The following is a 24,061-nucleotide window of genomic DNA, read 5'->3' as shown; positions in this document are numbered from 1 at the left end:
GGAAGTACTGCAAGATCCAGACAGGTTTGAAAGTAAGCTATTCGATTTTAGGGGGCACGTTGACGCAGCCTTACCATACTTCAAACTGTCCTGCAAAGCAAAGCTACGAGTCAAGAGGAGAGCCAAGCATCATGTTACCAAGGTACACAGAGTCCTCTTTTCAGGCAAAGGACTTAAGTCAAAGTATGGCAAGATGGTAGAGTGCTTTAAACTGTTCTGTGCAACCCTCAAGAAGATTGAAGATGGATGTGTGCTCTGTAGTCTTGAGTTTGATGACACCCCCCATTTGAAGTCATTTCTGAGAGGCTACCGGGATGGGAAGTTGTCGGAGACTTTGACGCGAGAACTCATCACAGAGGAGATGGAAAAGGAGGGCGGACCCGGCCTCTACGTCGACGTAACGCTACTTGTTGGAAGAGATACTATGAGTTCAAGTACTGAAAGAGACTACATCCGTGCCCTGCTGGACGCCATGGCGAACATGGACAGGGCGGGGGAAGGGGAGGTACTCAAAAGTCTGGGCGACGTGTACTTGGAGGTGGGAAAACTCGGCAAGGACGTGGTGAAGTACGACAGGGCCATTGTGTTGTACAAGACTGCACTGCTCCGCTGTGAAGACGCGGGTATAAGGGAAAGTCTCGAATATCGTAACTTGTATGTAGAGAAACTACGTGTACGAGCAGAGAAGGGATCTATATCCTCTGTTAGCAAAGAGCCCTCGCTTGCCCGAATGGCAGAGAAGTTCGCACACTTGGATCTTACGGTAACTGCCGACTATAACAAGGACGCTTTACTGATTGAGTACACCAAGTTGATGATAGAAGGTATTGTAAACGAGGACAAGATGTTAGAAGTGGAAGCAATCAAAAGCCTCGGTGACGTGTACCTGAAAAGAGGAACAGAAACTAGACAAACAACATGTTTGACCAAGGCCACTGCTCTGTACAACACTGCACTGGCACGGTGTGAGGGGGTCCAGGGCACAGTGGCACTCATTCAACGCTTATTGTACACGGCAAGAATCAGACAAGGCATGGGGAAGACTGGAAATAAGGTGATGTTTTCTCATGTTTGTAATCAGAAGAATACTATAGTACTGGTAGCCACTGATTGATGGTAACAAATGTGTATTATGTTAGGGCCCAAAACGTTAAGGTTGTGTTCTTTACTTTGTAATTGTTATGAGCAAAGTATCATCTTAGACCACACCAGGACGTCCTGAGGGTTTACGGATAGTAGAATCTGGCAATATATGGGTAAATAGTTGGTCAGAAGAGTGAACCTTGGCAAGTTACTAGTATTACCTTCGCCAACAAGGTTATGTTTTCGGGAGCATTTGTGGGTGTGGGTGTGCCTGTGAACATGATATCTCCAGAAGGCCTGGATGGATTGTCTTGATATTTGGTATGTTGGTAGGTCTTGAATAGACCTCAAAATGATAAGATTTTATCCGGTTTCTGTATTTTTTATTATCTCAAGATGAAATTGGAGTGGTAGATGCACGGGAAGAAGTGACATGGGTTTGAGCCCTCTAGCAGCTTGTTTTGGAATTGCATAGGTGTCTGTGTAAACGAGGATAAACGAGGAAAGAAAGACGTTTTTTGTGATTTTTATAGGTATCGATAGGGTTGATGATTAATTGACATAATTAACTTTCATGTGTTCCTCTTGATTGGAATTATTCAAGAGTCCAAAGCACAGTGGACAGCTAAACCGAAGTCACCACCTATCACGGGACTTGCCGGGCACGTCAAGAAGCTCTGACGCCATCGCTGGCACAACGTGTCAACAGTTCGGGTGAGCATAGGAGTGCTGATATTTGTTTAACTGACGACAGACCTAAATGGTTGATAAGAACATTTGTATGCTCATACAGATAGGTGTGATAGAAACAAGTTAAAAGAAAACATTTCAACAAATGCTTTGGGGAATACAAACAATAATCTAATGTTTATTGTTTATTATAATGTTTATAGTACTCACTGTACTAAAACTACCCTATCCACCCATAGAACGTCGAGTGCTGCATACATCGCAAGCCAGACACCACGTCATACTACTCCAGACTACCGGTTTGTGTATTTAGCTCTGTACTGTTGGTAGAGGACGTGTACACATACTTCCGTTGATACCCAGAAAATGTGGGAAAGAAGTGCACAGCTTGTGTTGCATATTAGTACCTAGGCAATATGACGTTCTTAATAAATTGCTAAGCAGCCCGGGACTAGGCGTTTAATCCTAAATAGAACGTCATATGTTCCTTTAAAGTACACATTGTTTTAGTTGGGTGGGAAATTCAGGCATATGGAGCAATGGATGAAACAGATTAGCTGTTTACATCATTTGAAGCAAGCTTTGATTGAACCTCCTTGTTTGAATCCATGTTTTGTTCGTTTATTTCCCTTGAATCTTTCATGTTATGTTAGTTGTGTTTACATATAAAAATGTACATTGCATAAGTTGCAGTATCTTCAACTGGTGACAGTGATGTTCTCTGGCCCTTTCCCGTGTTCTAGTTCTAGATTAGTACTAACAACATTTTTGCATTTGGTTATTAGAATTGTTAGATGGCCTGACAAAATATACCGAAATGCTCGTAAAATTATCTCCATTGTTTTTAGGTCGTACGAGGAACACCTGACCACAGGAGACCGCGCATTGACTGATGGGAAACTGGACCTCGCAGAACGGAAGTTTGCGTCTGCACTGAAACTGATTCACGGTGCGTCTTTTTATTTTTTTTTATTTTCTAATCACATTCCAGGATCCTCCATGGCCGTGTATCCTTGTCATACGCCATATACTTGAATTCCATTAACCTTAACCTCAGAACATATATATTTTCATGAAGATATGATTGATTGGTTGACAAAACGTTAATAACAAATGTACTTCAAATTCAATGTTTTTTCCTAAATTTGCACATGCAGATCGAAACGAACCCGATCGACCAAGGGAGGCTGACTGTCTGAGCAGACTAGGCGATGTGTACGTTCAAACAGGTAAAAGAACAAAAGAAGGTAGGAAATTCACACAGGCAGCAGCCCTGTACAATGCAGCCATGGCCAGAACGAAGGCAAATGAACACAAAGTGATGAAAAGTCTACAGAACACAGAGCAATCATTTCTTTTACACACAGCAAATGTGGACAGTGAACCGAGTCCGTCTGATTCAGCCATACGTCATCAGAAGCGATTGGAGGACATGCGTGTCCATGTGAAGTCACAACTAGACGCCATCGACCAGCAAGAAAACCCATACCAATATGATGAGGATGACCCCGCCATGGTAACAGTCGAGGCTAAGCGAGCTGAAGCAGTCAAAGCTTTGTGCAAGACCATCGCCAAGGATAGACAAATGTTTATCCAGGATCTTGTTGACGAATGTATCAGTACTATAGGTCCTCCTCCATGTAAGCACGCTTTCGTCGGGTTAGGCTCACAGGCAACAGAACTAGTCACACCCTATTCTGACCTGGAGTTCGCCATTCTGATTGAGGACGGCAAGGACAATGAAGACACACGGCGGTACTTCACCAATCTCACTCACTACCTACACTTGAAGGTCATCAACCTCGGAGAGACCATCCTCCCAGCCATGGCCATCCCGTCACTCAACGATTTCCAATCAGAGGACCGAGAGAATAACTGGTTCTACGACTCTGTCACACCTCATGGGTTTGCTTTCGACGGCTTCATGCCATGGGCTAGTAAGACTCCATTTGGAAGAGACAAGACTAAGACCAGACCTCCCGTCAGCCTCATCCAGACCCCTGCAGAGATGACGAAGTTTCAGCAGCTCGAGATTTCCCTGTCAGAAGGGTACCATCTGTCAGACATGCTCAGGCGTTTCGTTTTCCTAGCGGGGGACGAAGAACTGGTGAACCAGTATAGGAAGATACTGATGGAATCCATCACAGATGATCTCCTTTCGCATTGCCAGTCCCAACATCTGGTTATCTTTTTTATGAATTCAATGTTGGAAATGATGGGCCAAGATCCTACCTTTGAGCCTGGTACAGGGCAACTGTTAAAGATCTCTCGGAAAGACATAGAGAAAATTGGGCAGATCCCTGCCTTTGAGCCAACAGGGCAACTGCTAAATGTCAAGAAAGAAATCTATCGCTTCCCTGGCATAGCAATAGAACTGCTAGCTCTGTATTGTAACATCACATTGTTAGCTAGTACGTGGAACGTAATCAATGAAATGAAGGAAGCAGGATGGATCCACAAAGAGGACGCCGCTCATCTCACAGTACTGACCAGCATATCAGCAGAGCTCCGACTGAGAACATACATGGCCAACGGGGGACAAACGGACAGTATGTCTCCTCTTGCCAAGATAGATTATCAAACAAAGACCCACGATGCTACCCTGAAGTCAGCATTCCACATTCCTGACACAAAGATTCTTTTTAGATACTACTGCAGGGCTGTTCCTTTAAGGATGTGTATGCCAGATTTAATCCAAGCTGGAAAGTCACGGTTCCAACCAAGAAGGGTGTTTGAAACAGCCATTTTTGATACCTCGAATGAATGTATGGGCCGAATAGCTGGAACCCTTCTCCTTTTTGATAAAGCCATCCACCATTTAGAAGCAGCTCTAAGAGATGCAGGTAGCAACGTGGAAAAACGTGCAAAGATACTTCACAATTTGGGATGGTCTTGGGCCGAAATGGGGGATCAGAAGAAAGCAATTAGCTACTACCAGCAGGCACAAACGTTGAATATAAAAGTACATGGAAGCAGCGCACATCCTGATACTGCTAAGTCATTGTACCAACTGGGATTAGCTCACAAAAATCTAGGTGATTACAAGAAAGCAATCAGTTACTGCGAACAGGCTCTGGCAATGATAAAAGCTGTCTATGAAGACGTGGCACATGACGTTGCTGCTGGATGCTTGAACACTTTGGGATCATCTTGGCGTAAACTCGGCGATCGTAAACGAGCAATTAGCTACTACGAACAGTTCCTCGCGATGACAAAAACTCTTGTTGGAAGTAACAAACCACATCTGGACATTGCCGGGGCATTCAACAACCTGGGGATATGTTGTCTTGAATCGGGTGACCACAATGGAGCAATCATATACTGGGAAAATGCCTTGAAGATGATGAAAGCTATCTATGGAGACAACACGGCACATCCTGGCATCGCCATGGCACTTAGCAACCTGGGATCAGCATGGAGGGAACTCGGTGATCATGAGAAAGCAATTGACTACCTTGAACGGTCATTAACAATGTTGAAAACTATCCACGGAGAAGCCCATCCAGACATGCCAGACATTGCCCGGTCACTTCTCAACCTGGGAATGTGTTGGAGTAAACACGGCAATCAAGAGAAAGCTATTGAGTACTGCCAACAGTCACTCACGATGAGGAAAACTATCTATGGAGACAGTACGCCACATCCAGACATTGCCATGTCACTTCACAATCTGGGATCATGTTTAATCGATGATCCTACGAAAGCAATAAGCTACTTCGAACAGGCACTTAAGATGAGGGAAGCTATCTTTGGATCTAGCAATGCACATCCGGACATTGCAAAGTCACTTCATTGCCTGGGATTGTGTTGCAGTGCAATTGGCAAAGAGCACAGAGCAATCAGCTATTATGAAAGGTCATTAACGATTACGAAAGTTATCTATAGAGACAACATGGCACATCCGAATATCGTGGCGTTACTCAAAAGCCTGGCATCATCTTGGAGTGTAATCGGTGATCATATGAAAGCAATGAGCTACTTCGAACAGGCACAAGCCGCAAGTAAAGTCACCCCATAGGGATAACACCGCACATCTTGCCATTACCAAATCACTTACCACCGTTGATGGAGACCTTAGATGGAGAGATCTTGAAAAATGATTAGTACAATAAAGATATTGCTGGTTCACTAACCGGCAATAGCCTTTGTAGTGTAGTTCACAAAACTGGATTACTATGAAATGAAGTCAAGACCACAAGAATTGTAAAAGAGTGCAAAAAACCGGTCCCAGAGTATTTCGAGTGCTCTGTAGCAATCTCTATGACAGCATGCTGAGGTTAATATAAGAATGTAGTTTTTACACCTTACAGCAGATACTTAACTGGACCGAGTGAACATCCTCAAGTACTCTCGTGACGTCACGGTGGCGCAGTGACAGGGTGTTTGGTCCAGAACTGAGTGGTCCTGGGTTAGAATCCGGGCCCGACTTGTTCCATTGACGTTGTGCCCTTGGGAAAGGCACTTAACACGAATGTCCTCACTTCACTCAGGTGAAAATGAGTACGGTTAGGGACGTCCCTCGGATAGGACGTTAAATGTAGGTCCCGTGTTTGAGGAGAGCCACACCTCGAGCACGTAAAAGAACCAACCACGCTTATCGAAAGGAGTAGGGGTTCTTCCCGGTTTGAGTGGATCAAGTAATTCTGTCCGAATATGCAGCTTGTACTCTTCAGTACAAACCTGATATGTTACGCCATGAGGCGGTTTACTAGGTATGCAATACAAAGAAAGTTGTCTTTGAAAAAACTCTAGGATGGGACAGCTCCTTCATGTAAAAAAAAAAGACTGAGTCAGGCATTTCTATAATTATTTACGATTAAGATTCAGTCCGAGTAGTCATGTGATTGATATCCATTATTTCGTATTTGATATCTAGATCTGATGAAATATTTTTGTTATACATGTACATGCAGCTAAGTTACTTTGCTTTGAATTGTACTTCTCTGATGTGTCAACTTTCATCCTAATGTATTAAAGGAACCAAAACCTTGCCCTGGGGAAGTCGTAAAGGGAGTGCTCCTACTGTGAGCCGCCCAGCAGGTTGAGGGCTGGATTAATCCCCCATAACCACATAAATTCATAAAAGGATTAGATGTCTGCCAGCCTGGGACAATAGCAGGGACAGATTATCATAATAACTGTCAGAGAATTCAAACTTTTTTCTGTACTGGTTTTTCTATGAACAGTATCAAACCATGCAGAATGGCCCAGATATCTATCAAAAAGTCACATAATCCAAGGAAGTTTCAATCAGATAAGATCCCTCGGATAATCAAGACAATGCTATCTACTACTTTCAGTTTGGGTGAAGTGAACCTTGTTCAAATTTTCAAACTTTCAAATCGACCTTGTCAACGTTGTGTTAGAGTGTCTAAATGGATATAAATTTCCAATGTCTTCCCAACATTAGCCTAGGTAGTTGTGTGTCTAGAAATATGACTTGGGATTTTTTGCGTCTTCTTGTTGTTGTAACCAGCATAGAATAGGGCTCTGTAGAACAGTACATATAACTGCTAGCCAATGTCTCAAACTAAATCGTAAGCCAGTGTTGTTATTCCTTTATTTCTTGGCTGACTGTTCTTCAAGCTAACTTCTTTATGTGTAGCCATACTTCAATTTCTTATCTGTTGTCTGTAGATTTCAAACATGACTTGAAGAGTAACTTGTACATGGTAAACTTTCTCAGCCAGGCCTCCACTGATGTGCACTGTACGGCTGCCAGGCGCATACTGAAGGCTATAGTTTACATTATCCCGTATTTATATAGTTTTACTGGGGTCTTTAAGACCAAGTTCATTTTATAACTATTTGTTAATTCTTCACTGTTAGTAACATGAATTATGTTATTACCTGTTCATTTTACCATGTATATGACATCACATTTATTTAATTTGATGTTGGGTCACCTTTCTATCAATGCTATATTTGCTGCTGGTAAATCAAATGAACAGCATCGCTGATTATGATTATCAAATACAGTCAAACCTGTCTATAGCGGTCACTCAAGGGACTGGCCAAAACTGGCCGCTAAGGACAGGTGGCCGCTATGGAGAAAATGTTGATTAATTGACCACGAGTGACACATGTTTTCAGTACCCACTGAGATACATTTATTCACCGTACAGTACACATGTAAACATTACATAGGTAAGGCACATTTTAGAAATTCGATTGTTGTTCTTTTACTTCTCTTATGGGCTTGAAAAAAGAATTATTGTATCTGCCAACTCCAAAATCCATGGCTTACTCGAGCTTCATGTCTGAACAGACCAGCATCGCTATACTCTACTCTTGATCCTTCGCGACTGCTTCGTCTGCCCAAGGACATTAATGTCCTTGGTCTGCCGGCACACGCGCCACCAACGAGTTTTAATCATATGAAACAAAGTCATTCGCAGCAAAATGCCACCTAGTTAGTTAAGAACAAAATATATGTTGCTCAGTTGCCACTTACTGTTCGTTTTCGACCGTTTTCAAACATAAAATCGTGGCGACAATTTTCCTTAGTCTGTTCAAGGAGGTTTTTGGTCTGTTGTTGTTCGCTTGTCATGATCGGCTTCTACCATTATGCTAATATGGTCGCTCTGTTGAGGGCTTATTTCTTTTCAGAAAATTGCAACAGCCCAAATTTTACATCATATTAATGTTATTCATATCTATTTTGAAGCTTTTGGTTAAGTTATTATCCTCAGTGATAGTTTGCAGCAAAATAAATTTAACACACTATACCTCCGCAACAGTGGTGTCTTCCGATGACCTTTATACTGCTCCGCCATTTTGAAAATCGTGTTTGGGCACATTTTCCGATGAATTCCCGGGGAAAACGGAAATATTGGGCCGACATCGAAGCATTCTTGTTTTCTTTATTATTATCCTGTCAAGTTGAGTTCACATAAACTTGATAACTGCGTGAAAAAATGAAGATTTTGAACCTGGCGTGCGGTGGCGATGCAGCTTCCACCGGCGCACATTGACCGTTATCGGCAGTGTTACTGTACTCGCGGGACCGAAAATCGTCTGGCCGCGACCGCGTTGGACAGGTGGCCGCTATAGCCTAATTCTTAATGCTTATGTCAATGGGAAAAATCCAAGGGACCGACAAAAAGTGACCACTATGAGCAGGTGGCCGCTATGCAAAGGTGACCGCTAATACAGGTTTGACTGTATATACACAATGCACAATTTCCCATATCTTGCTACATTCGCTCAAAGAAAAGAAAAAAATACCCAAGTGTTCAGATTTTGTGTAAATTTATTTGTGATTGAATTTCTATGTCCAGACTTTGAATCACTGCTACATGTGATATTGTAATATTTTGTAGTATCTACCAAAGAGTGAATATTAAAATCGTGTATTACACATAAACACAATTGTATCCAACTTTTGGTCACATTCCTGATAGCTAATCCATTATGATATTGAGAGAAATAGCAGACTTATTTCAAAACAATTTACAATTCAATTAAATATTTTCATAGTTCACTCTTCATCTGTTAATAGAAACTTTCTCTGCATAATAATTTAGTCACTCTCTGAATGAACACACATCATCCTGGCTATATGTACATATACATCACTATTTTCTCACTCAATGGTAAAAAGCTGCAATGTAGTCTCACAGCTGGTATGCTGTACTATGGTTAGATATGTGGGGTAAATAGTCCTCAAACAAAACAACATGCTTACACTGCAATCACAATCTTGACAACACTGGAAACTTTATTGAGTCTGTCACAGTGTGAGTCTCCAGGTTAAATAAGTTCTGTGGTGTTCGAGCTGAGAAGGACATCCCTTACCCAAAGATTATGGTTCTACAGTTGTCTCTTCTGAAAGTGGTAGAGATGTTTTGTAGCAAATGAGCTGTTTGTCCCAAATTAAACACACACTAGTTGCAGAATGAGAGCAAGATGCTGCAAGAAGTCAAAGGCTTTGTCTTTGTTCATGTCACCCCTTAAGTTTCTTTATTATTTTTCCATGACCTAACCTTTGTCTTGGACCAAGTTAGATTATCAGACTAGCAATGATTGTTCCACCTCAAGTTAGCCTGGATACTGAAGTACACTCTCTTGGTTCCTTCCCAGGGAAGTCAATGAGAGACTGTACTTAAGCTAAAATGGCTGGCATCCTGGCTAACCTGAAGTTTGAATAAAGAATAATCCTAGAAGTGTGCCCTCACACAATATTGGCCTTTAGTGACTTTGTCTTCTGTCATTATGTCATTGTTGTTGGTCATCACTGTTTGAGTCCCACCATCTCCTCGCTGACCTCCCACAGCCTCTTGGCCGCCTCATCGTCCTGGCCTGCTGGACTTGGGTCTTTCTCCGCACAGTCGCTGTCAAGAGAACGAAAACAATCGTACGTCATTTTGACATGTAACATACAGAGGCATATCAGAGACAGGCATGACACAGATATGGGGATTGAATATGTGCAAGATTTAAGGGAACAAACGATCCACTAACAATAAGGGTGAACATCACAAAGTGAACACAGCAATAAAAGGCTCCACTACTGAGGTGTTGCCAAAAATGTATTCCACAGTACCCTAGTTACTGAGAGGCCCAAGACAAAAACTTGCCTTCTCACCTGAAGTACAGACCAGACTTGGACTCCAGGCCCTCCTGAAGTGCACAGTGGAGGGAGGTCTGTGCACCCTGCTCATTACTCTTCCCGAAGACTAACATAAACGGAATGATGAATGGTTTTATCAGGGTCAGCCATAGTCCGTAGGTTTGGGGCATGTACCTGCTCAGGTCCGATCGCACGCCGCCCGGATGGACCGAATAACAGGTCACTCCTGTTCCTATGAGTGGAAGAAGTATCAAATTAATGATAATGACTTTTGGTGACTTTTCGTGTCAAAACTGCAAAAATACAATCACTACAAACATTTCAAGATTTATAGTACAGTATTGGATAAACAGCAACATAAGAAAACAAGAGTAGGACACCAGGGAAGTCCCTTTAGTTACTATTTCTAACAACAGTATGAAAAATTCATACATTCCTGCTTTATATTCTTAACTCTTGCAGACCAGATTACAACAGTATGAAATACTCCACAGGCTCTGCTCCTGAGGTGTCGCCAATAAAAAAAATCTTAGTTTCTGTTTACCTTCCAGTCTCTTTGCCAGCTCCCTGGTGAAGAGGATGTTGGCCAGCTTGCTCTGACCGTACGCCTTCATGGGTTCGTACCCATTTTCCAAGTTCAGGTCATCAAAATGCATCTTCCCAAACTGGTGTCCTGTAGAAGACACCGTCACGACCCGGCTTGGCGCGGACTTCTTCAGCAGGTCCAGCAGCAGGTTGGTGAGGAGGAAGTGACCCAGGTGGTTCGTGCCGAACTGCATCTCGAAACCGTCTTCTGTCTTCCATTGTGGACACATCATGATTCCTGTAAGGTGTATGAAATATCTGCATGTGAAAAGGGTAAATAGATAATGACAGTTTACTTGTTGCACTTTTCCTTTTACTATACTTAAAGTGGAAAGCAGTTCAAGTGTGCAAAAAGAGGTGGATATTAGATTCTATATAAGGTAACCCTAGGTAGGTTACATGTAACACGTCCCTCGGATAGGACGTTAAATGGAGGTCCCATGTTTGAGAAGAGTCACACCTTGAGCACGTAAAAGAACCCACCACATCTTTCGAAAAAGAGCAGGGGCATGCCCCGGTGTGAGTGGACCAAAAACATTCCGGCCTAAATGGGGTAGCCGATTGTTCCATTCTAATCATGATTAGGTGCCTGACAAAACTAGTCTGCAAACAGACACAACTGAACACTCTATTATCACTTTCTGGGGTTTGACTTCGCGTTACAAAGAATTTCTCAATAATGCTTAACAATGAATTTGGGATGATAAATAACGTGTAGAATTAAAGGTATCAACTATGCTTCACGGATAATTTTCTGACAACGAGTACTGTTGAATTAGAGAGGGTACAAAAATGTTGAATTAGAAATACAAGAAGGGCATAACCCTCATATTATGTTTGCCATTCAGTTTTTCATTGAAAGCAACATCTCAAATGAACAAATTTCAGTAGACTACCTGCATTGTTTATGAGAAGGTCCATGCGGCCTTCTTTCTTGTTGATTCCAGCTGCAAACTCCCTGACGGAGGCCAGAGAAGCCAGATCCAACTTTTGAACGACAACGTTTCCGTTTCCAGTAGTCTTACGAATGTCGTCAGCAGCAGCCTCAGCTTTGGTCACATCTCTACAGGCAAGGATCACCCGGGCACCTGAAATATTGGCAATTACGTTTGTTATTTTGATGCTGATGTTAGAAAAAGTCTTACCATGCAGGCATGCCAGTAAACTGGTTGGTGCAAAGACCTGTCCGGTACGGACAGCAGAAAAGACAACCAAAAAACAACTTGTGTGATATGGCAACAAATATGTCCTCCATATCAGTGTACCCAATTTGCATTTCAGAACATATTTGTAAATTCAATTAAGAAAGTCAATGGGGGGTATTTGAAAGCATCGATCGGGAAATCTCTAGATGTTTGGAAAACACAAGCTAAGATTTTCTTTAAAATTTATACAAATATGTATACCAATATGGTGGTGGATTTATAAATAACATTTGGTGCATACATATATGCTAGATATAAAGATCACAATAATTAGACTGTAGCACGTCCAGGACAAAGATACAAAAACGGTACCAAGGTCACATACCAGGTCCAGGGGGCCCAAAATCAACCTTGACCTTCGTCTTGCCAAGACCTACTACATACTAAATATCGTAATCTTAATCCAAAGGTTCTTTAGTTATGATGACTACAAAATCTAGAAACACACACAGACATACCGTATATATACATGTAAACACACAGACATACATGCCAAAAACTATTTGTCCATTCTCATGTCAGAAACAGTGTCATGTATCTGTGTCTATGTACCTCTCCTGGCCAGATCCCGTGCTGTCTCCTTGCCCAGTCCAGTATTTGAGCCTGTGACGATGGCTGTCTTCCCGTCCAGCCTTGCCTTGCTGTAACACACGCCCCCGCCAAAGTACTTCCGAACAGCATACAGGGAGACACCTGGATTACGCCATAATGTAAAAATTCAACTTACAGTTTCCTTCCACATGTACCTTCCCCTGTAGTCTAAATACAATTATCGCAGCTCTATCTTGTAAGTCATGATCTCCTATCCCACAAGATGAAATGTACTGAATCATACATATATGTATATTATTTGTTTGTTTGAACATTTTTTTATTCATGATGAGCTTCAATCGGCACGCAGGCCGCTTTTCATTGAGGTCATGAGGGAAGAAAATGTCACATAAGATTAAATGTACTAAATCATATAGAAATTTGATACCCAAGTCTGGAGGAAGGAAAATATTATTGTGACAAAATATCGATGTGACAATCAGACAATAGATGCAGCTACTGAAGCTTATGAGATCTCAATGTATGTACAAGAAAAAGGACAAAGTATCTAAATCTAATACCTAAGACATAAGTCAAATTGGACTGCTTTGAAACCTCCCTGGTTTAAGAACATCACATAATTGTGTGAACCTTTTTAGTACCAACATTCATTTGAAGTGACAGACGAAGGCATTACAATAGATTGAAACAACAATTAACCTCCATTAACATTAATCTGCCACTTTGAAAATGAAAAACAGTGGGTGTGACTTCAGAGATCTCTAGTGCAGCACTCCTAGGTATGCACAGTTTAGATATACAGGAGTGCATTATACATACTGGGGGATGTTGGGTTTTAGATCTGTTTGGGCGTATCTTTGACATTCAGGGTGGCGGAATTTTGTCCCCTGTTGGAATTATGTTTAACTTAGTAGATGTTAACCGTTTGTCAATGAATGATCTTCAAATCCTGTTAACTATATCTTACCTGCTGCAACACCTGATAGTATAAGAGTTTGATGAGAAGACACAAAGTCCACCAGGTCACCACTCAGGTAGTCTGACGCCATGTTTGAAACCTGTCTGTTGCCTCACTGGGACCTATTACATGGAGTAACACAAAGTAATGTTTTATCACTCCATGGGTTCATCGCAGATCTAGAGGATTTTTCCCACCTAAGGCTTGATTTTGTAGATAATATCAACCCACACTTAAATTTTGCCGTTTGGTTCGTCACAATAAAAGGGGTTTTGTTCTTTCTGGCAGTTGGGCAACCAGCTTTTTTTTAAATTTCATGTTTTATAGATGTTTCTGGCCTGCTAATATGGCAGTTTGTTGAAATTCCGCCAGGAGGCACAGCTATAAACCTAAAAAAGGTTAATGGGCCACATATTAACAAATTGGTAGGCAGTGACATTGCAACAAAAATTCAACAGAAGCAACGCGTAACGCTTAACGAGTAGGGGTCCATATCAGTATCAAACTTCACTGCCTGGTCTTACGCAACTTGCATTTCAAGTTACTCTACAAAACGGGTGTTTTACGCCTTGGTGTAATACTCTGGAATATTCGAATAAAGTCGGTTTAGTATTTTTGCGAAGCAAACAAACGGCGATAATCATTTCAACCTACACCCCGCGGTCCCGTTAGTTAGACTTTCTAAAGCAACAGAACCAAGCAACTTTACTAGCATAAACGCTCTCGTGATGTTCTTAACCACCTATTTTAACAGTACCAGGACCCTTACCTGCACTGTGTTTTCGTGGTCCGCTGGTCAAGCTGAACTCTGACCCTTCAACTCCAATTGGCCGCACCAATTGAATTAAGGGTGGGATGGGTTGGGATGTACCAAGGAGATTATTAAAAGGGAGGCTTCTTTGGATGTACCAAACCTCCTTGAATGTACTTAATACGTTTGCTGTGAATGTTTGTGTATCTTTTTTCACAATTGTGTTTTTAAACGCCACGACGTTCCTGGCTTCGACTTAGGATTGTGGACACGCCTGTCTAAATATGGTCTATAATTCAGCTAGCTACACTGATCTACACTGGGAGATAGCGTGACGCGAATCTAGTCGTAGCGACTGTTTGTTGCAGGGTTCGTATATAAAGCATTATTATTTGATGACAAAAGCTGTTACCTCAGTACCTGAATGCCTTAATCTTATAGCATAATGTCGTTTTACATCTTCATTGGTTAACGTTCACAGTTAAATTGCGCCATTGGTGACAAACCAACCTGGATACTACAGCAGAATACTTTTTCATATATAGTTACGTTATTCAGTCCCGTATGAGATGCAGCAGATACTAAATGATAAAATGGACAGTTCATTTCAACCAGATTGAATATATATATATATATATATATAAATATATATTATATATATATATATATATTGACGTCAATCAGGTACCACATATATATATCGGGTAAAACATTTTCTGGATGAAATCATTCTGCCATTTTATCATTTTCTGGTTGAAAAGAACTGTCCATTTTATAATTTAGTATCTGCTGCATCTCATACGGGACTGAATATAAAAGTTATTGAGAAAAAAATCACCACCGGTACCATCCGTTTCATCTGGTCTTCAAATTAACGAACAAGCCAAGCTTTTAAGTCACATTTGAAAAGTTGGCTGTCGAACTGTAGAACTGTTGTAGTTTTAATGAGTATTCATGTTGTTTTTTTATGTACAGGTTAGACAAGTTTTTCAAGTCTTGTTCACTACCCAGCGATTCTTCCATACGAGACAAAAAGATCTGTATTACAAACTATCAGTATGAAGGATGTGTGCCTACTTGCTTTTAAAGGGAAAAACGTGTCCACAGATTTACCAACTTGCTAGAGTCAAATTACTGAATATAGATCACTGTGTGTCAACGATACTACTTCATTCATTACTGACGCCGCTGTGATGACGTCAGGGCGCGCACGGCTATGGGGGAGGAAATTGAATCCCGCTGCGCAGCTTTTCATGCATGATTTCCATAGGTTACACAAGCTAAAGGAGGTCAATACAAGCAGCCATGGCGGTTCTCCTGCCCATAGCACAGGCACTGTTGACAGGCCACAACATCACAGCAGTGCTCATCGCTGTTGTGGCGTTCCTCACGTCTTTAACGTTAGTTTCGAGGTTCAGAAGAGAGCGGAGTGGAGGGAGAATTCTCCCGCCGGGCCCACCGGGATGGCCCGTCCTCGGGAACCTCGCCAGTCTCGCCCAGAACGCCCACCTCCAGCTGACGGCCTGGCGTGGGACGTACGGGGACGTCTTCAGCGTGAAGATGGGTCTGCAGGACGCCGTGGTGGTCAGCGGGAAGGATGCGATCAGGGAGGCCCTGGTCAGGAAGGCCGAGCACTTCTCCAGCAGGCCCGACCTGTTCCTGATACGCCTCAACAAACAGAACAGCGGTAAATTGATGACAACCATTATCTATTAATTGACCATACATCTCACGGAAGCTGGTACATGGTTGATGGATGTTACATATTTTTAAAGATATTTCCTTAAGATGAAGAATGACCGTTAGGAATTTTCTGATCCTTTTATAAACATTCCTTTTATATCATTATAATGCTGCCCACTATCTAACGTTGATGTTAGATAATAGGAGCTACCATTGGCGAGGGGGGGGGGGCTACAAATGTTGGATTTTATGTAATATTTAGTTCAGGCTGTAACAAAGAAAGGAACATGCATGAGGAAACGTATCTAATGACAATGATGCGTCGCAAAAATGCATAAAATATGATACATATGACAATGAGTAACATAGATGTCATGTAGTACATATATTTGGTTAAAATTGTATTAATTGAAGGGATAAGATATTAAAGAGCTATATAATCAACGAAACTTGAATTCATAATTTTCATTAGGCTTAGCTTCAAACATTCCAATCATAGCACCTCCCTCAATATGCAAATATATGACAAATGTCAATTATGACAAAACGTATCATATCACTTTGGAACATATTACTGTTTGTTAAATGGCATATCTTCAGACTCGATCATGTAAATTCTTCACCATTTCTGTCCAGGGCTTGTCATGTCACCCTACGGCGATCAGTGGAAAGTTCTCCGGCGATTCAGCATGTCAACACTCCGTTCCTTCGGCATGGGCACGGGTATCCTCGAGGAAAAGATCGACATGGAATGCCGCCACTTCTGCACCGAACTGGAAACAAAGTCCGGTCAGCCATTCGACCTCATGCACCTCCTGCACAACGCTGTGTCTAACATCATCTGCTCCATGACTCTGGGGAAGAGGTTCGAGTACGGAGATCCCATGTTCCTTCGTCTGATGGAGATGTCAGAACGCGGCGTGGAACTGTTCCTTACCGCTCACGTCTTCAACATCTACCCCGTGCTTCGCTTCCTCCCGATAGTGGGGAGACAGTTTAAGGAGTGGATGGATCTCTCAGAAGAGAGTCTGAAGTGTTTCAAGGACTTCATTGCTCAGCACGAAGACAGCGATAGACAGGGGAAGGCACGTGACATTATCGAAGCGTTTACAACGAAGCTGGAGGACGACCCGGGCTCTTTGCCGGGTGACAGCCTTCCCCATCTGCTCGGAGACCTGTTTGTGGCGGGGATGGAGACGACTGCTAACACCTTACGCTGGGGTCTGCTGTACCTCGTGACGCATCCCGACGTGCAGACGAAGGTTCAGGCCGAGTTGGACGAAGTGGTGGGGCGGGACCGTCCTCCAGCCGTCAGCGGCAAGCCCAACCTGCCCTACACGGAAGCCACCATCATGGAGATGCAGCGCATCCGCACGGTAGTGCCTCTGTCCGTCCCGCACTGCACGTCCTCGGACACCACCCTGCTCGGCTACGACATCCCCGCGGGCACGGACGTGCTCATCAACCTGTGGTCCCTTCACATGGACCCCAGCCGCTGGGACAGCCCCGACAAGTTCGACCCAGGCAGGTTTCTAGACGACAGCGGACAACTGCAGACACACGATTCATTCATGCCTTTCTCTACAGGTAACGCTAACAACTAGATATCTACTTCTTCCTCTTTTCGAAACAGAAATTAAAAAAATTAAAGTTCCAATGAAAAATAGAAAAACTGACCTTTTGTACGTCTTTCCTTTGCAGGTCGTCGAGTTTGTCTCGGTGAACAACTAGCCAAGATGGAGTTGTTCCTATTCCTCACCAACATGCTACAGCAGTTCACCTTCACGCTGCCAGAGGGCGCTCGACCCAACTTTGACGGTATCCTCGGAGTAACACTCCGTCCACATCCGTACGAACTGATCGCAGTCCGACGTGAATGACTGTGACAACGTAGTGTACTGAACGGTGTATTTTAAACCGTGACTGCTTTCTCATATATTGCGACATCATTGTATAGTACAAAACTTGAAATGAGCAACTGTTATTGTCGTTGGGTAACGCTTTATGGCACAGTTTTGACATTGTTGTCGTGTACCTCACAGTTTGCGTAGCCTACAGATTGTCCATTATAAATAGTGTGGCGAGATGCCAAAATATCAGTTACTGTATCTTGTTTCAAGTCCATCCTGTGTGTACATTTTCTTGTCAACGTCAGATAGTAGCATATGTAACGTTACATGTTTGAATCACAACACATCAAGACTGACGCCAGTCTTTCCCTCGCAAACTTGAGATTGACATTTTTTTGTTTTTTTGTTATGGCGAAAGTGTTCTGGATTACTGCGCCAAACGGTACATAGGTAAAATGTCCTCAAACTACTCACCATACTTAAGACAATTCCAGTCTGCCATTAAAAGGTTTCTATCAACCTCTGGCCATGGATTTTATCCATACACATTGTGGATAGCGTTCTCATTTCCCTGTGTTTTATGCACCTTGAACATTCCTGTCCTTGGTGCTGAAGCACTCCCACTGCACAGCTGAATGGCGAACAGAAAAAAATACCTATATTTCCAGATAATTTAAAAGTAGTAGAAGGGAGAACTACATTTTTCATCGGTAAAACTGTAGCATAAAAGCGTTTAACGTGAGAAAGTTTGTTGCCCTTGTAAAGTCTTGAATTTGAGCGTAAACTCAACTGCCATATAGGAAACATCGTGCATCTTCTTTCTAGTACATGAAAATATTCGAAACATTAACTGGCATGATAGAGACTTTAGAACATAAAGCATCATAATGGTGTAGGATATGTGTAACAAATGCTTACAAATCTTTGAAAAGGGCCGAAGTTAACACTGCGCCGGCTTCGATGCAAAAGTTTGACCTTCGAACAAAAGTCACGTTTTGAGCTGACACTGGCAGGGCTACCAGGTGTTTGTTCTCAGTGATTATGGTTATTTATCTACTCCGCCCACCCGTGGGGCGTCAGAGTAAGGGGGTTATAGTAGAAGGTGGGCAGTTGAATAATGGGCTCGCCCCCTGAGTGCGTCGCTAAAAATACAATATTTATGTACTAGAAAATAATACTAAGTGTTGAAAAAAAGGGTGCAAAACACCGAGAATGAGCCGGATCCTTACATCTGCTTGGAGATCACACTACGCCTGCTCCAATGACGTCTGCCCTATAGAACGTTGACCTTTGTACAAAGTCTAATGTTACCTCCGCTTGGGTGGGGTGCACCTCCATTTTCCTCATAGTGTTTTATTCCCCAAAATATCTCTGGAAAACGCCAGTTTTTCGGCCGCTAACAATGTTTGAACCACTACTGACGGGCCACAACATCACAGCAGTGCTGGTTGGTGCTGTGACGTTTCTTGTATTTGTAAAATTCGTCTTTAGGGTCAGAGTCCGTAAACCACCGGGTTATCCGCCGGGCCCACCGGGATGGCCCGTCCTCGGGAACCTCGCCAGTCTCGCCCAGAACGCCCACCTCCAGCTGACGGCCTGGCGTGGGACGTACGGGGACGTCTTCAGCGTGAAGATGGGTCTGCAGGACGCCGTGGTGGTCAGCGGGAAGGACGCCATCAGGGAGGCCCTGGTCAGGAAGGCCGAGCACTTCTCCAGCAGACCCGACCTGTTCCTGATGCACTGCAATAATCAGCGCAATGGTAGATTCCGCACCCTCTCAGCAGTACACTTTCTTAGAAGGCTCTACCAGTCATGTATTTTTTTTTCAGGGGGGGTGATACATAGTCAAATGATATGCAAAGTTACGCAAGAAAACAATTGTTCTTGTTCTTGTTGGTTTGCTGGACAACTCCCCCTTGGTTGGGGAAAAACGTCCAGGAGTAGTAATGCACTTATTGGTGTTTCCTCAGGTGGTCTGCTCAATAAACTTGATAGATTAACAGTTGCTTGGCATATCTTATTACCTGGATTGTGTACAGGATGAGGTACATGTACATGAAATCAACTGTTTAAAAACATCTCGCACACCACAATCGATCTGGACCTTTGCACAGTTCAGTTATAGTTCGTTTGCCCCTTCGATATCCTAGTGCCTCCATAGTCTCCGCAATGGGGTTCGTGAAACGTGTGTGTGTTCTATTGGGTTAGAATTCGAACGTGACTGCAGATACCCAACACCTCATTGTGTTTTTCTATGACAGGTATAGCCATGCGTCCGTACGGCCTTCAATGGAAGATTCTCCGGCGATTCAGCACGTCAACTCTTCGTTCCTGTGGTATGGGCACGGGCGTCATGGAGAACAAAATTACCCTGGAATGTCAACACTTCTGCACTGCTTTGAAAGATAAGACAGATCAACCTTTCGACCTGACAAACCTTCTCCACAACGCTGTGGCCAACGTTATCTGCTCCGTGGCTATAGGGAAGAGGTTTGAATACGGAGACCCAACATTCCTCGGTCTGATGGAAATTGTGGAGCGGGCCTTGGTCCTGTTCATCACCGCCCACGTCATCAACATCTACCCGGTACTCCGCTTCTTTCCGGTGGTGAGAGGGTTGTACACTGAATGGATGGATCTGACTGTTAGAACCCAGGACTGTATGATGGACATTATCGAGAAGCAAAAGAGCAGAAACGCATCCGGCGAGCCCAACAATATCATCGACGCGTTCACCAAGAGCGTGGAACTCAACCCGGACTCGCTGCCCGACCATAGCCTGATGTATCTCCTGATAGACCTCTTCGGGGCGGGCACGGAGACCACTGCCAACACCTTACGCTGGGGTCTGCTGTACCTCATGACGCATCCCGACGTACAGATGAAGGTTCAGGCCGAGCTGGACGAAGTAGTGGGGCGGGACCGTCCTCCAGCCGTCAGCGACAAGCCCAACCTGCCCTACACGGAAGCCACCATCATGGAGATGCAGCGCATCCGCACGGTAGTGCCTCTGTCCGTCCCGCACTGCACGTCCTCGGACACCACCCTGCTCGGCTACGACATCCCCGCGGGCACGGACGTGCTCATCAACCTGTGGTCCCTTCACATGGACCCCGGCTGCTGGGACAACCCCGACAAGTTCGACCCAGGCAGGTTTCTAGACGACAACGGACAACTGCAGACACACGATTCATTCATGCCCTTTTCTACAGGTAACGCCGACATATTGAACAATGTCCTTTGCTGCAGTTTGTCGTTTGTTCTTGCCTGTCATAATTCATGTAGACGTTCTTCGTAACCCCTTAAACATGTCAAAGCAGTCTCTGTCAGATGAAATGTAAAATGTAAAAATAACAGATCAACATGTAAGAAAATAAGGATTAAACTTTTGCACGCAATATTCCTTTGCAGGTCGTCGAGTTTGTCTCGGTGAACAACTAGCCAAGATGGAGTTGTTCCTATTCCTCACCATCATGTTACAGCAGTTCATCTTCAAGTTGCCAGAGGGCGCTCGACCCAACTTTGATGGGATCTTGGGAGCAACGCTTCGTCCTGAGTCTTTCGAGCTTATTGCCGTTCGGCGTGAATAGACGTAGGTTCACTCACTGTCCTGTGCAGAAATGCAGGATGATTCTGTCATGTCGTGTAGCTAACCCTTGCATTGACGGTGTTGTCAGGCGTAAGTAGTTGTTCATGTGGCAGATTGCTAAGCTGCATTGGAAACCTGATATTCTTATTTATCTTGCCTCTTTATGATTATATAATAGTTTTTGTATACACGCACTTAGAATATTTAGAATATTGTTATAGCTTGTTATACGGTCCATGTCAAAATTCCAATGTACTGTCTTATCCCTGTCAGCCCCGGCTGTGTGTGCTAAACAGCCAAACCAATAAATAGATAAATATAATCAGCACAAAGTACAAAAATTGACGTGAACAATAGTTACATTTGGAATACTTTTGACCCCTATTGTTTGCCGCTCAACAATCAGCAGTGGCGATGACGTAGTTTTTGTAGCTAGGCCTTTGTACCTCCTTCAAAGTGTCTATTGGCATACGAGTACAAAATGCTAGGACCTCCATAGAATACCAAACATGCAGCTGTTGTACATTGATAAACGCGCTGCAGTGCCCATCTTTTGCTGTATACATTTGTGAGCCAACTTACACTAGTAGAAGCACTGGGGCATTCTGAAAATAGCCAAAGATCGAGAAGAATAATTCTGAAGTAATGTATGTCAAAAGTGTGAACAAAGTCCTGTGCGCACATGTCCTAGGCAGTGTAAAACCACATTTGGTATAAATACTAGGGCACCTAAGCCAGAAATGTAAGATAAATTGGTTAGCCTAATTGGCCAATCAGGCCCTCGCATTTTGAAATGTAGTGCTCCGATGGGCTGCCACTTCCAACACCATATATGGTATTGGAAGTGGCAGAAGTGGCAAGATATCGCCCAAAAAGCCTAAAATAGAAGGTTTTGAAGTTGTGTATGGAATAACGGGACACAGAGGGCCCAAATATTCATTTTTGATCTAAAAATGGCGAAATTCATTCATGCTTTCATTCCTGTGGTACGTAAGTATGTCCTATTTCAGACATGGTCTGTAGTAACTCAATTGCAACAATGCAAACGAAAAATCGAACCTTTGTCTGCAAAAAGGCAAATGTATTGACCCGACTTAGCCGCGATATATGTTACACAAAATACATTTGCCTTGCTTCAAATTATTTGCAAGGAGGACAAACGTAAAACTCGACACCAAGCGGTATGGCGGTCTTTGTTTTTGGGGGGTTTGTCTCTTATCAAGCCACAATGCACCACTTATGCATACAGGTATGTCACTCCAATCCCATAGTCACAAAATCAGAACAGGGTCTGAGTGTCTAAATCACAGCTATTTTATTCTAAATTTTTCAACAAATGCAGAAGCTACCATTGTCCATTCCAAGTGACCGAGACGGTTGTCATTGTCATCATATACAAATATTTGCAATAACATTGTATTTGTCTAAGAAAGTTGATACTTCGGAAATATTTCGACTGTCATTTCAATTTCATTTCCCCGGTTGTGTAAAACTTGGGAAGTATTCATAGTGTGGAATATGATGCTTCTAATAGTTTCTAAATATTGCTAACAGAATTCTACCATTATTTACCATTTTTACCATCATTTGTGAATATTTCTTAAAGTGAAAGATGACATTGATGTTTGAAAGCTATTCTAGATGAATAAAAAGATTTTTCAGTCATTTTTAAAATCTTCAAATTTTCATCATTCATTTCAGCTATGGTGGCCGTGGAGGTGGGTCCGACTCCAACACCAAAATAATTCAAATTTATTACAAATTTTATTTAGAAAGCCCTTCCGGTGACATGTAATGCAGTCTTACAAAGTCCAACAATTTGTTTCACGACAATCACAACTACATTCTGCATTAATATGTAATATATACATAGTACATAAACAAGATCTTTGTTTCAGTATTGCAAGAAAAAAACAAGGATTTCTATATTTGATCAACCGTGAAAATCATTGCGTTTCTACGGTATCTAACACTTTGCAATTTTCAAAAATTTAAGAAAATGACAAATAAATATTTGCTACCCAAGACAAAATTCTCTAAGATTTTAAAGCTGTTTACATTTTGTTCCTTTCATGGGCCGTTATTCAGCATTAGGTTTCCTCAGCAATATATAATTTAGTAGACATAGATTACGACCAAATTGCTGTAACTGTTATGATGTAATAAACGCATATACATAATCTACCGCACGCACAATACAATTGTACTCTAAGATCCCTCGATTTCCGACTCCACCTTCAAAAGGAATTCATAGTAATAATTACTATGATAAGCGCTATTGTAACTTACAATGATTTTTTGCTCCTGTGTCTCTAAAACGTTTTTCAGAAACATAATCACAAATCACTATTGCATATTGCTATTGTTAGTGCACTTCTTATACTACGTACATTTAAAGCTATTAAAGCTTTAGAGCTTCAAGTACCACTGTTACTGTCACAATCGACTCTACTCCCTCCAACACCTCTAAAAAGCTTCTGCTGAACATCTGCATGGTATATATATATATCATTATGTAAAGGTGTGTAACCGGTCCAGTCGAA

General features: G+C 42.6%; 4 protein-coding genes across 4 annotated transcripts; 3 read left to right on the top strand and 1 right to left on the bottom strand.

Moving 5' to 3' along the window:
* The first annotated feature begins 600 nt into the window (after positions 1-600).
* On the top strand, positions 601-6,742 carry LOC136432650 (uncharacterized). The gene is made up of 5 exons (XM_066424076.1): positions 601-1,054; positions 1,688-1,797; positions 2,013-2,072; positions 2,622-2,722; positions 2,931-6,742. The coding sequence occupies exons 1-5, from the start codon at positions 731-733 to the stop codon at positions 5,789-5,791; spliced, it is 3,456 nt and encodes a 1,151-aa protein (XP_066280173.1). The 5' UTR covers positions 601-730; the 3' UTR covers positions 5,792-6,742.
* A 2,265-nt stretch (positions 6,743-9,007) lies between these two features.
* Positions 9,008-14,491, bottom strand: LOC136432649 (retinol dehydrogenase 12-like). Its single transcript, XM_066424074.1, has 7 exons — positions 14,415-14,491; positions 13,655-13,767; positions 12,688-12,828; positions 11,827-12,018; positions 10,890-11,168; positions 10,361-10,577; positions 9,008-10,106 (listed from the first exon to the last, which is right to left on the bottom strand). The coding sequence occupies exons 2-7, from the start codon at positions 13,734-13,736 to the stop codon at positions 10,007-10,009; spliced, it is 1,011 nt and encodes a 336-aa protein (XP_066280171.1). The 5' UTR covers positions 13,737-13,767; positions 14,415-14,491; the 3' UTR covers positions 9,008-10,006.
* Positions 14,492-15,659: 1,168 nt separating this feature from the next.
* Positions 15,660-18,187, top strand: LOC136432648 (cytochrome P450 2U1-like). The gene is made up of 3 exons (XM_066424073.1): positions 15,660-16,083; positions 16,716-17,666; positions 17,781-18,187. Exons 1-3 carry the CDS (start codon positions 15,702-15,704, stop codon positions 17,957-17,959), a joined length of 1,512 nt encoding a protein of 503 aa, XP_066280170.1. The 5' UTR covers positions 15,660-15,701; the 3' UTR covers positions 17,960-18,187.
* A 1,053-nt stretch (positions 18,188-19,240) lies between these two features.
* LOC136432647 (cytochrome P450 2D3-like) lies at positions 19,241-23,183 on the top strand. The gene is made up of 3 exons (XM_066424072.1): positions 19,241-19,689; positions 20,191-21,141; positions 21,341-23,183. The coding sequence occupies exons 1-3, from the start codon at positions 19,332-19,334 to the stop codon at positions 21,517-21,519; spliced, it is 1,488 nt and encodes a 495-aa protein (XP_066280169.1). The 5' UTR covers positions 19,241-19,331; the 3' UTR covers positions 21,520-23,183.
* Positions 23,184-24,061: the final 878 nt, after the last annotated feature.

Source organism: Branchiostoma lanceolatum, chromosome 4 (genome assembly GCF_035083965.1).
Source record: "Branchiostoma lanceolatum isolate klBraLanc5 chromosome 4, klBraLanc5.hap2, whole genome shotgun sequence".
In the NCBI taxonomy this organism is placed as follows: domain Eukaryota; kingdom Metazoa; phylum Chordata; class Leptocardii; order Amphioxiformes; family Branchiostomatidae; genus Branchiostoma; species Branchiostoma lanceolatum.
The sequence above is the reverse complement of the archived record's forward strand: the minus strand, read 5'-3'. Positions and strand labels throughout refer to the sequence as shown.